Here is a 12,506-nt window from a genome sequence, read left to right as displayed (position 1 = left end):
CTCCTGCTTATCGTGCTCCAGCCCCTTCACCCAGCTACAGGCAGGGGAGAGGGGCAGGCAGAGGGCTGGACCCCAGCACAGAGACCCAACCCAGAAACTCGCTCTCCCCCAGCTTGCCTCCCCACCCCACCACCAGGCTAGCCCCTTCCCCAGCTCCCCGCACCCCTCGAGGGCCTAGAGGACAGGGCTCTGGCTGAGCCCAAGGCCCAAGCCCCCAGCCCCTGACCTCAATCTCCGCTTAGTCCGCAGCCATCGGCCTGGGTGCCCGCAGGCTCACCTTTTCACATAGATGTCACTGGACAGCTCTCCAGTGAGCGGGTTCACATCATCCAAAACCACATCTTCCGTGTTCCAGATGATGACTCTGAGCTCATAGCTGGGGAATGTATTGGGAGAGAGTTTTAAGACTCTTGAGGGGTTCCTGAGAGGGGCCGCAGGAAGCAGGAAGGGCCTCGGCCGTGGCCATGACAAGGTTGACTCTAACCTCAGACACAGAGCTGGAGGCATCAGCAGCAGGCTGACACGCAAGCTGCAGTTCTAGGGTGCAGAGGAGAGAGAGCCAGTCTGCAGACGCAAGTGGGAGGGGGAGAGACAGCGGGGGTGAGGGCGTGCAGCCCCTGAGGGGCAGAAGGAGGGGCTCCAGCTTTCCTGTACTACCCCAAATAGCCCTGTCCTTGGCTGCCAGGGTTTTTCCTGGATATCCCCCCACCTCACCCCCCACACTGTCAATCTGTGGGATTCTAGTCGGGAAGACCCACCTCTCCCAGGCTCCAGAGGTGGCAGAGGCCAGCCCCCCAACCACGCGGGTTGGTTAAGGGATTGGTTAAGGGACCAGCATTTGAAGCAAGCTGATCGAGGAGAGTCAGCCCTGAGACTTTTGCTCGGCCTGGTAAAGACACGTTTACGTTTCTGCTCAAGGAGTTGAGTTGGCAAGATGTAAGCCTGGCACTGTTTGCAGCCACCTTGCCCCCAGACTGCAGAAGCCTCCCCAAGAGTGACAGCAACGAAAGCAGAGCCCACAGGTAGAAAGTGGCAGATTGTGGACATCTGAAGCACATACCCCTACACCAAACTCCACTCTGACGAGCTCAACTCGGAAAGGGTTTATCGGCATTTAAACTCTTTTGGTTGCAGGTGACAGCTCCCTACTCACAATGGCTTATGAGAAGGAAGGGAATTTAATGGCTCGCCCAGCAGAAAAGCCTGGGTCAGCAGCCTCTCCCTGTTTCACTGGCAGTCTGCGGCCGGCAGTCCCCGGATGCGCCTACCCAGGGGAGGAGGGGTCGGGGCGCTCACCTGATTGGCTGTCGAGGCTTGATGTCAACTGGGGGTGGGGCAGGCACATCGCGGGGAAAGATATCAATCCACATGTGAAGGGATCCCTGGGAACACAGGACCAGGCTGAAGGGTCCCACTGAAGACCCCTCCTCCAGCAACAGCCAAAGGAGAGAAGAGCTGGGATCAAGAGGGCACAGTCCCGTAGATCCCTGGGTGCGGTGGGGTGGGGGGTGGGGGTAAGGATGAAGGTAGAGTCCGAAAGAGGGGCTTCCAGAGCAGGGGTTGGGTTAAGGATCGGGCCCTGGGGTGGAAGGTTGAGATAAAAAGTAAGTTCCCAAGGTCCAGATCCTAGGGACCTGTGGTTGAGGTCAGATTGGGAGTGCCAGCTCTTAGCCTTGGTGGCCCAGGGGTGGGGATCCTGAAGGAACAAAGTCGGGGGTGGAGGTATGGAGTCCCGGATGGGGGCCTAAGACTGGAGTGGGAATGCTGGGGACCAGGATCAGGAGTCAAATCAGAAGTGGCCGGGTCGTGCCCAGGTAAAGGTCTTGGGGAAGGCCCAAGGTCCAGGAGCAGGTGGGAGTTCTGGGGTTCTGAACCCTCCCTCACCTGCAGCAGCCCTGGGCTGCGGGGATGGTAGAGGGGCCGAGTTTCCACGTGCTCAGGCACCAGCTGGATCCCAAGCTCTGGCATCTCTTGCCAGCGATGCAGCACCAGCAATGCCTGTGCCTCCTCGGGGACCTCACTTGCCACCTTGGGGCCCCCTCTACCTGCAACAAGAGGTGCGCAAGCTTGGGTTCTGCGCAGCTCCCAACGCTGCTGCCTTCCTCCCCCAGTCCTCAGCAGAGGTGCAAAGCTGAGGCAGCTGCTATTTGGGACAAAGCCCATGGGCGGGGAGGGCAAGTCCACAAGGCTCAGAAAGTGGGAAGATGCTTCTCCAACCACTTCCACCAGTGAAACACCAGCAGTGGAGGGCCAGTGGGATGGGAAGGGCCATGTCCCTAAACGAGACAGACCACCAGCCAGTTATGAGGCATGAGCTCAATTCTGCAGCCATGTTTTGTCATATGGGATCCTCTATGGGCCACCCAATGTTCTGGAAGCTTGATTAGCTAGGCCTCTGAGGTCGTGCCCAGGTAAAGGTCATGGAGAAAGGGCATCCTGAGGGCTCTCTGAAGATCATGCTCACCCACAAAGACCATTTTCTCCCTGCCATCCAAGAATCTCATCCTTACTCAGCCAAACTCACTTCCTCTGCTTGCAGAAGGAGGCAGGCTCTTTTGGGCACACACTAGAGTGGGCCCCAGGGGCCCCCTGGACCTTGTCAACAATCTTGTTTCCTCGGGGTTGTCCATCAGAGAGGGGCTGGTACCTGGAGGCAGGGTCTCAGGCGGTGTCAGAAAGACTTTGCTGCCCACCTTGACAGCCCCGGCTCGGTATTCAGGGTCGGGGAGGCCACAGCGTTGGCAGAGCCCCGCCAGGATCTGCGAAGGCCGGAATGCATCACGCCAGGCATTGTACCCGTCCCTGTGGGCAAAGAGGGAAAAATGCCTCCATCAGGGTCAGCATATGGACAGTTGGGCACAGGAGCATGGATCGGGACCCCTGAAGACACGGGATCCAGATTTATAACTCTAATGCAAGACAGATTAGTCCTCGCTAATGGTAACCATGAAAATCAAAGATGTATGCCACATGCTCCAATGGAGGGGATACTGATATTACCTCCATTTTGCAGCTGAGGAAACAGAGGCTCAGAGAGATCAAATGACTTAATAGTTATAAGATCCCAAATCCTAAGCCCAGGCCTTGACCCACTACACTATAAGGTCTTGGTCATGGGGCAGTCCCCTTCAATGAACTCAAAGGATCTGGACACCAATGGGAATGTAAATTTGAGTGTCTTTGTTCAGACTCAAAGGCTTCTGAGGGTCTATAGGACTCACACGTCATACTGGGAGGCCAGGCCACAGTTGGCCCTGTGGTGGCTATAGAATCGGTTTTCCAGGTCAATGTGGGTCTCCCCGATGAGGTCGTCAGAACCCACGAGGTCATGGTCAAACACAGCCACAGTCAGCTCTGGCTCGGCAGGGAGAGAAACGCTGAGCTCCAGGACTCTGGCCAGGAGGGAGAACAGCTGAAGACACCTCTATGACCTAGGAGGTGGTCTTGTGGGGGCAGGGGCTCCAGGGGTCTTATCAGCCTCTATCCATTCCCTCACCATCACCACGGCAGCTGCCTGCGTGGGAGCCCTGGGGCCAGGGGGTCAAATGGTAAAGGTGCTCCCATTCCCACGCCCAGGGCCCAGCCTCACTCTCCAAAGACGGGATTCAGCTGCTTGGGGATGTAGCGTTCCTTGGTGTCCTGCCGCTCCCGTCCAGCACTCACCACCACGTAAGGGTCTGCCTTGCCATTGGGGTCTGCAGGAGCCAGGTTGGTAGCCTAGGGGGACAGAATAGGGTGGGGCTGAGAAAAGTGTGACTGTCCTAACCCCGGGTTACCCTTGCTGGACTAAATCTCAGATTAAGTGTAAGCAGCAGTTACCGAGGAGAATCTCCCACCATGAGGAATTAACAGAGAGGCTGGACAAGGTGACTTTTAAATTAATTATGAAATATTAAGACAAACAAATAGGTACAATGAAAAATATAATGAAACAGAAGATATGTGGGAAAATGTATAGGGCTTTAATATTCAAATCAATTTCCTGTATTATTCACTTTTATTTTTTATAATGATAAAGATATTTTAATATAAAAGAATAAATCAATGAGCACATGTGTACCCAGCTTAAGAAAGAAAACACTACCAACAAATTGAATCTCCTTATCTGATTTAATTCCCTTTTCATCCCCGAAGTAGCTAGGACACTTTGGGGTTTAGGACTCACACACACAAAAAAAGTGAAAATATTTTTAACTACATGTACACATACCCCTAAGCAATATATGACACCATTTTGCATGTTTTTTTAACTGTACATATTAAACTTACTTTTCTGTCTTGATAACTACGTAATTTAATAAATACATAACATAAATTATGAAGTATAATTTATATACAGCAATATATTTTTAGTGTTTTTTTTAAAGGTTTTATTTATTCATTTGACAGAGAGAGAGAGAGCATAAGCAGGGGAGCAGCAGGCAGAGGGAGAGGGAAAAGCAGGCTCCCCGCCGAACAAGGAGCCCGATGCGGGACTCTATCCCAAGACCCCGAGATCACCACCTGAGCTGTTGGCAGATAACCAACTGACTGAGCCACCCAGGCGCCCATTTTTAGTGTTTTTTACACTGCTATCTGCTGTGTATGAGCATTCCAGTTGCTCCACATCCTTAGCAATACTTGGTATTGTCAGTCTTTTTAATTTTAACCATTCTAGTGTATGCAAAGTGGTCGCTCACTGTGGTTTTAATGTGCATTTCTCTGATGACGAGCCATGTTGAGCATCTTGCCTGTGCTAGTTCACCTTGTGTATGACAGCTCACTGCCCAGGGCACCTTTCATATGGAAACCAACCAGTCCAAAGCCCGTGCTCTGAACTATCTCCCCTACTACTAGAGTAGTAGGGCTCTCCTACTCCAGGAAATAAGTTCCTCTGCCCTAATCACCCCAGAGCCAGGCACCAGACAATTAGAGACAGGGAGACAGCCCCTGTACCCAAGAGCCTGCTGGAATTATTCACACTAACCAATCCTAAGCCTGCTCATCTGCCTTGCCTTGCTTTTCCTGCAGAAACCACAACAGAGGCTCTGGCCCTTGCGTTTTCTTCTTCCTTTTTTTTTTTTTAAGATTTTATTTATTTATCTGTCAGAGAGAGAGGTCACAAGTAGGCAGAGAGAAAGAGGAGGAAGCAGGCTCCCTGCTGAGCAGAGAGCCCAATGTGGGTGGGACTCAATCCCAGGACCCCCACTTGAGGTCATTTCTAAAAAACTTTTTGTTATGGGGTGCCTGGGTGGCTCAGTCGGTTAAGCATCTGCCTTTGGCTTGGGTCATGACCCCAGAATCCTGGGATCAAGCCCCATATCTGGCTCCCTGCTCAGGGGAGAGTCTGCTTCTCCCTCTGCCCCTCCCCATGCTCATGCTCTCTGTGTATCTCTCTCTCTCTCTCTCTCAAATAAATAAATAAAATCCTTATTTTTATTTTTTAAAATATTTTATTTATTTATTTTACACAGAGAGAGAGAGAGAGGGACCACAAGTAGGCAGAGAGGCACACAGGGGGTGGGGGGGAAAGCAGGCTCACCGCCAAGCAGAGAGCCCAATGCAGGGCTCAATCCCAGGACCCTGAGACCACCACCCCAGCCGAATACAGAGGCTTAACCCACTAAGCCACCCAGGTGCCTCAAATAAAATCTTTAACAACATTTTTTTGTTACAAATAATGCTAGAATGAGCAATTCTTTTTTTTTTTTTTTTTAATTTGAGACAGAAAGAGAGAGCCTGAGAAGGGGAGGGTCAGAGGAAGAAGTGGACTCCTTGCCGAGCAGGGAGCCCGATGTGGGACTCGATCCCGGGACTCCAGGATCATGACCAGAGCCAAAGGTAGTCGGTTAATCAACTGAACCACCCAGGTGCCCTAGAATGAGCAATTCTTCTTTTTCCTTGTACACATATGTAAGAATTTGCCTGGGATCATATCTAGAAGTATAATTATTAGGCTTTGACAATGAAAATCTTCCCTTCTCCTAAATATTGCCAAATTGTTCTCCAAAGCCATTCTAGCAATTTACATTCTGTGGCAGATAGAACAGAGTGCCCCCGCCACCAAAGATGTCCACCTTTGAATCCCCTGACCCACTGTGGATACGCTACTGACAGGGCAATGGGGACTTTGCAGCTGTGGTTAAGAATCATAAGATTAACATTCCATTCTCCACCAAAGCTTCTCTTTAAGTTGTTCATTATGGAAAACTGTCACACTAACTTAAAGGAAAGGGTGGGGAGATATGTAAATTATCTGCTAAGCAGTTAAATAAAAATACAAAATGTAAAAAAAAATAATAATAACGAGATTATTCTAGTTTATCCAGGTAACTCAACGTAACCACAAATGTCCTTACGAGTGGAAGGGGGAGACGGACCAGTGGGAGAAAGATTTGAAATTGCTATGCTGCTGGCTCTGAAGATGGAGGAAGAAGCCATGAGCCAAGATACACAGGCAGCCCCCAGGAACTTGAAAAGGCAAGGGAACAATTCTCCCCAAGAGTCTCTAGAAGGAATGCAACCCTGCCAACACCTTGATATAGTCCAGTAGAACCTATTTAGGATTTCTGCCCTTTAGAACAGTAAAAGCATACATTTCTTGGGGAAGACATTGTTTTCTATTTCTCCTAGTTGGAGCAGAAGCTGAAACAGACCACTTCCCTAACAGGCTCCTTTCCCAGCAGGTAGGTTTCCTCTGGCCCACCTTTCACTAAGAGCAGAGCCCTTCCTGGGGAGGGTCATGCTTCACGCAAGGGTCTTGGTTGTGGCTCCCATCTTTGACAGGCTGTGAACCCAAGACTCGGGGTCAAGACATGGACAAACCTCTCAAGACAACTTGTACTTCAGGAATTAGGATTACTACTACCTCTTCCTCCTATGCCCATTGGGAATTCTTATTTTTCTGTTCAATTGCCCATTCTTATGAGATTAGCATTCATTTAAGATTGTTTAACCAGCGATTCTAGATGTATTAGATCGGAAAGCTATTTCAGACCATCTAGTCTGTGCTACTGCTAGAAGCAGATTAAAACAACTCCTCCTATCGAATTATGCACTAGGATACACCACAGAACATTAATTTCCGTCTTCCTCAGAATCCTTATATTTAAAACAGATAAAAGCACAGAATCTATTCTGGGGTTGGGATCGAAGGGAGCAAAGCAACCCACTCATTCCTCTCATCCCCTGAGATGCCTTCCAGGAAACTTCAGGGCCCTGCTGAGTGCTGTATGAAAACCACAGCCAGGCAAGGACCTGTACGAAGGAACTGGATGACAAGCCACTGTGAAACCTGAGATTCAGAGCTGCATTCTTCTTGGAGTTATACTCGCCGTGCTATGAACTAAGGGTCTAGAACTACGAAAAAGGAGTTAGAAGACCTAAGTTCTAAATCTAGGTTGTGCCAAAAGCAAGCTCTTTAACACTGGGGAGTCTCTTCACTTGTGCCTAAGATTCCCCAAAAACTGAAGGAGGTGGACTCTGACCCTTGAGTTTCCCTCCAACTCCTGCAGTCTGGAGCTTTCCCACACATTACCCTTGCTGGAGACATGCTGGGTGAAGGATGCTCACCTTTACCACGTACACTCTGACCAGGAGCTTGATGGGCCGGTTCTGTGGGACTCCTCGGGAGATCTGGGGCTCGGAGAATGGCACTGCGTCTGATTCAGGGTAAATAAGGAAGGAGCCCTGGATTGGGGGGAGACAGAAGAGTCCCTGGGAAAAGAGTCTTTTCTCTGCATCTCACCTGTACTCCTTGGCCACTTCTTTCCCCAAACATACCTTGAACTTGCCCACAGGATGTCCGGACCCTTCTTCCTCTCCATCTCCATCCTGGCCCCCTTGTCCTCGGTACAGGGGAAACACATTCAGCCAGTCTTCAAAGTGGTTAAACTCTTCCTCCAGGGTGCCACTGTAGATCTGAAGGGCAAGGGCCTCGGTGTCAGGCCAATGGCCCGAATCCCAGCACAATTCTCTCTCCCGGACACCCACTCACCTTCAGGGTGGGGACTGCTTTCTTCTGGGATACGGAGCCTTTGACTTCAGCCTCACCCTGACCCCGGTCTTGGGCCTCCCCAGCCACAGATATGAGGTGGCCCCCATCTGGGAATAACACGAATGCCACAGTTTAAAATGCTGGTGTCAGAGGAGGGAGGGAGACAGAGCAGGAGTAAGAAAGTCAAATCTCCTACCTGACTCCCTGGGATCATCCAGCTCGTCCTCCTCAAACTTGGTCTGAAATCAAAGGGCAAGTCGGAGATTATTCCCTTCCCTTTACCTCCTTAATCCACCCCTTTTCCAGGACACTGAATTGGGAAATCTCAGTTCAAGATCTATCTGTGTGAACCACTTGCATTTTCAAAGCTTTGGTTTGCCTAGTCTTGCACTGCCCAGACAGTAACCCCCAGCCGCGTGCGCCTGGAGAGCACCTGAACTGAGATGTGCCGTAAGTGTAACACACACACACCAGATTTTAAAACTTTTTAGTATAAAATAAGAATGTCAAATATCTCATTAGTAATTTTGTATAACAGTTCCTTGTTGAAATGGTATTTTAGACATATTAAATAAAATCTATTATTAAGATCAATTTCACCTCTTTAATTTTTTTTTAAATTTGGCTACCTCAAAAGTTCCAGTGACATATGTGGCTCACATATTTCTGACAGCGCAGCTATAGATAATAGAATTAGTAATTCTCAGCTTCCAGAACTGTTACAAAGATGAGAAGATTTGTCTAATGAAGAGTTCTGAAAACTGTGGAGCACCACATTTCCTGAGCTCCCTCTTGGCGTTTATGGGCCTCAGCCTCCAGCTGCGGCTTGGGCCCCGCCCCTACCCCCACCTGGCCCCGGAGCTCCTGCAGAGACAGGTAGTACTTGGACCACCAGTCGAGCTCCTCGGGATCTGGGACTTCCTCCTCCAGCTCAGGGCCTTGGTTCAGGAGGCTCCCCAGGGGGAACTTCTTCAGAGGAGCCTAAGGAAGAGAGAACTCATTGCCCCTAACCCAGCACCACCCTAAGCCCTGCCAGCCCCTTCTCCACCCATCTTGCATACCCCATCACCTTCAGTAGCCGTCTGGGCATCCCCACTTCTGCCAAGAAGGGATCCAGGGACTTCTGTCCTGAGAGAGGGGAAATGACACCAGGAGGAGGTCAGGTGAGTAAAAGTGAGATTCCATGCCCCACAGGCGGGTCCCCTGGAATAATTCTCAACCAGGAACCAGAGGGGCTTCTGTGTGGTGGCCCTTACCTTGTGGTCCCTTGAGCATTAGGTCCCCTGCCTCTTCCTCTTGTCCTTCCTCCTCGGGGGGGTCCTCATGACCTCGGAGTATGAATCGCAGCATGTGGGAGACGACATGCGAACCCACAAGCACGGTGCGGCCAAAGGCCCGGCGCTCGATCACCAGGATGCTGAGTGGGGGCTGCAGGTAGGGCTGCTCAGGCAGGTCCTGGGGTGGGGAGAGGGGAACTGGGTCTCTGAAGGCCTGTGGGGCGAGGGAGAGGCAGCAGCAGAGACGGACAAACAACGCAGCCAAATCTGCCTTCTCAGCTCAGCTCCATCACAGCCTCACTGTGTCCTGTCTGGTAAGCGACTGAGCCTGCTTTCCCGGCAAAAAAGGTACACAATCCTGGACTCAAAAGACTGTTGTAAATATCAAATCACATAACAGATATAAGACTCCTTTGGAGCCTACAAATCGCTATCAGAAACATGTGGTGGTTGTTATGATACAATGGCCCAATGTTCAGTTTGCCAACACAGGTCTAGAGCCAGAAAAATGAGTATGTCCTTTAATACAGGAATTCTATATCTATCAGTGGATCCTGGGGGGGAGGGACAATACTTAAAATACTGTATTGTTGGGTTATTTTATATATACATGACAATTACCGCATAAAGGAGGAAGGAAAGAATGGTGCTATAATGGAGAAGTTTTACTGGAACAAAATCAGTATTAATCTGAAGTAGATTGTGAAAAAATCAGTCTGCAAATTACAATCCCTAGAGCAACTATTAAGTGAAAATCAACCAAGGAATTAAAGCAGTACACTAATAAATATATATTTAATACAAAAGAAAGTGGTAAAGGAGGGACATAAAACAAATGAGACACACAGAAAACAAACAGCAAATGGCAGATATAAATTCAACCATGTCAATAGTAACATCAAATGTTGCTTTGATGTGAAAACAAAGGCTAAAGAAAAAAATGAAATTTCCCTTGCATCCCATCAACAAGTACTTAAGACAGGCAGAGTGACCTTCCTCCAGGAACTCTGCTAGAGGCAAAAAACAATGTTAGCCCGACCTCCAGGATCCTATAAATCTTCTTTAACAAATAAAAATCCCTGGGTGGCCCAGTCAGTTAAGTGTCTGCTTTTGGCTTGGGTCATGATCCCAGAGTCCTGGGATTGAGCCCCACATTGGGCTCCCTAAGTCTGCTTCTCCATCTCCCACTCCCCCTGCTTGTGTTTCCTTTCTTGCTGTCCTTCTGTCAATTAAATAAATAAATAAAATCTTTTTAAAAAAAATCCCTTTATCTCTACCTCCCAAGATACATGCTAGCAATCATCCCCAAACATATGGCCCACTTATATACACCTGAAGGGTCTCATGACTAAGGTTTTTTTTAAGATTTTCTTTATTTATTTGACAGAGAGAGATCACAAGCAGGCAGAGAGAGAGGGGGAAGCAGGCTCCCCGCCGAGCAGAGAGTCCGATGGGGGGCTCGATCTCAGGACCCTGAGATCATGACCTGAGCTGAAGGCAGAGGCTTAACCCACTGAGCCTCCCAGGTGCCCCATGACTAAGGTTTTTATTAGACAGTAATAAATGACCTTTTCCTAACAACAGCTAGACCTTCAAATCCTGGAAACCTTACTTCCAAACTCCTTAGAGATTTAGTTTATCCCTAACCCCTTCCCGACCTGAAAGTATACAATGGGCTACTTCTCATGACCCCAGTACAGTTCATGACCCCAGTGTAGCTCTTTCTGCCCACAGGTGCTATCCCGTGCTTTATTAAAACCACCCTTTTCACACCGAAGACATCTCATGAATTCTTCCTTGACCATTCACTCCCAGACCCCAATATTTCATATCAACTTTATTAAACACTGCAGTCAAAAGGTAGGATTGTTGGTGTGCCTGGGTGGCTCAATCGGTTAAATATATGACTCTTGTTTTTGGCTCAGATCATGATCTCTGGGTTGTGAGATCCAGGCTGTGTGGAGGCCCGTGCAGGGCTCTGCACTCACTGTGAATTCTGTTTGAGATTCCCTCCCTCTCCTTTGCCCTGCCCCCCTTACGCCCCCCGCCTTGGGGATGTCTGCACACTCTCTCTCTCAAATTTTTTTTAAAAAGGCAGAGATTGCCAACTGGATTTTTTTTCAAGATCTTATTTATTTGATAGAGACCGTGAGAGCAAGAGAGAGAGAAGAGAGAGCATGAGTTGCGGAGAGGCGGAGAGGGAGAAACAGACTCCCCGCTGATCAGGGAGCCAGACACGGGTTCACAAACCAGTTGAAGGAAGTTTTCGGGCGGCTGTGGGGGCGGGGGGAAAAGGGGATGTCAGAATGCCGAGAAAGCCCCTGCCCCCCCCTCCCGCCCCAACTGCCCCGCTCGAGCCCCGCCTCCCCCTCACTTGGGCTTGTCCAAGGGCTCGGGCTCCTTCCGCCCCTTCCCCACCGGCCGCTTCTCCGCCTCCTCCACAGTCAGCAGCTCAAACTCTGCCTCCACCTTCCCCTAAAGAAAGGGGGAACAGAGGCCAGGCTCGGAGGTGGGCTTAGGCCGCCCCTCCTGCCCCGCCCCCCACAATCAGCAGCCCGCAGTCAGGAGTCTGCCTCACCCACCGTGAGCACGTGGACGTGGCCTCCGGGGTCCGTGAACGCCAAATCCTCCGGCCGGCCCTTCCTCTTCTTCCTCCGCCTCTTCTTGCCGGCTGAAGCCTCCCGCTGCTCCCGTTCCTCATCCTCCGGCTCCCGCAGCTTCACCACAGGCCACCAGCCCCGCAGGCGGCGGCAGCGGAAGAGGTTGCACCTTGGCCCGGCCCCATCGCGGGCCAGCCTCACGGAGCAGAGCTCGGGGCCCCGGGCCCCCCGCACCATGTCTGGCAGCTGCAGCTCCAGGGATCCTGTAAGTCCGGAGCTCTGGGGTTAGGCCAGAGATCAGGGTCTGTCTAGCACCCCCCCCACACACACACAGCAGGACTGTGCCTTGGGGCTTAGAAGCTCCGGGGTGATGCTCAGGCCACAGCAGCGGACCACACAGCACGGTGTTCCTGCCAGCAGCTGGTCAGAGCCCGGCCAAACAGAGCCAAGGATGGAACCGGACTGCCAAAGCAGGGACCCTGGCGTCGGAGACCAAAGTGACCTTGGATTGGGGACATTATAGGGTGGGAACAGAGGTCTGTGCTCTGGGCTAAGTTCAGTAAGGAGGCCAGAAAGCCAAGAATAGTGACCTACGGTCTGAAACCCAGCATCCAGGGCTGGGTTAGAGTAGGGAACCAAGGGACGAGGAGCAGG

General features: G+C 50.7%; 1 protein-coding gene across 1 annotated transcript in view; it reads right to left on the bottom strand.

The window, feature by feature from the left end:
• The window catches only part of LOC111141682 (fer-1-like protein 4), a 45,303-nt gene that overhangs the window by 1,440 nt on the left and 31,357 nt on the right, over positions 1–12,506 (bottom strand). The window contains 2 exon segments of the mRNA XM_022494435.1: positions 11,627–11,727; positions 11,835–12,115. Of these exon segments, the coding sequence (XP_022350143.1) occupies positions 11,627–11,727; positions 11,835–12,115 (382 nt within the window).

Source organism: Enhydra lutris, unplaced genomic scaffold (genome assembly GCF_002288905.1).
Source record: "Enhydra lutris kenyoni isolate GAN:26980312 unplaced genomic scaffold, ASM228890v2 scaffoldscaffold6, whole genome shotgun sequence".
NCBI lineage: Eukaryota > Metazoa > Chordata > Mammalia > Carnivora > Mustelidae > Enhydra > Enhydra lutris.
Note: the sequence above shows the minus strand (reverse complement) of the source record. Positions and strands in the feature narration are given on the sequence as shown.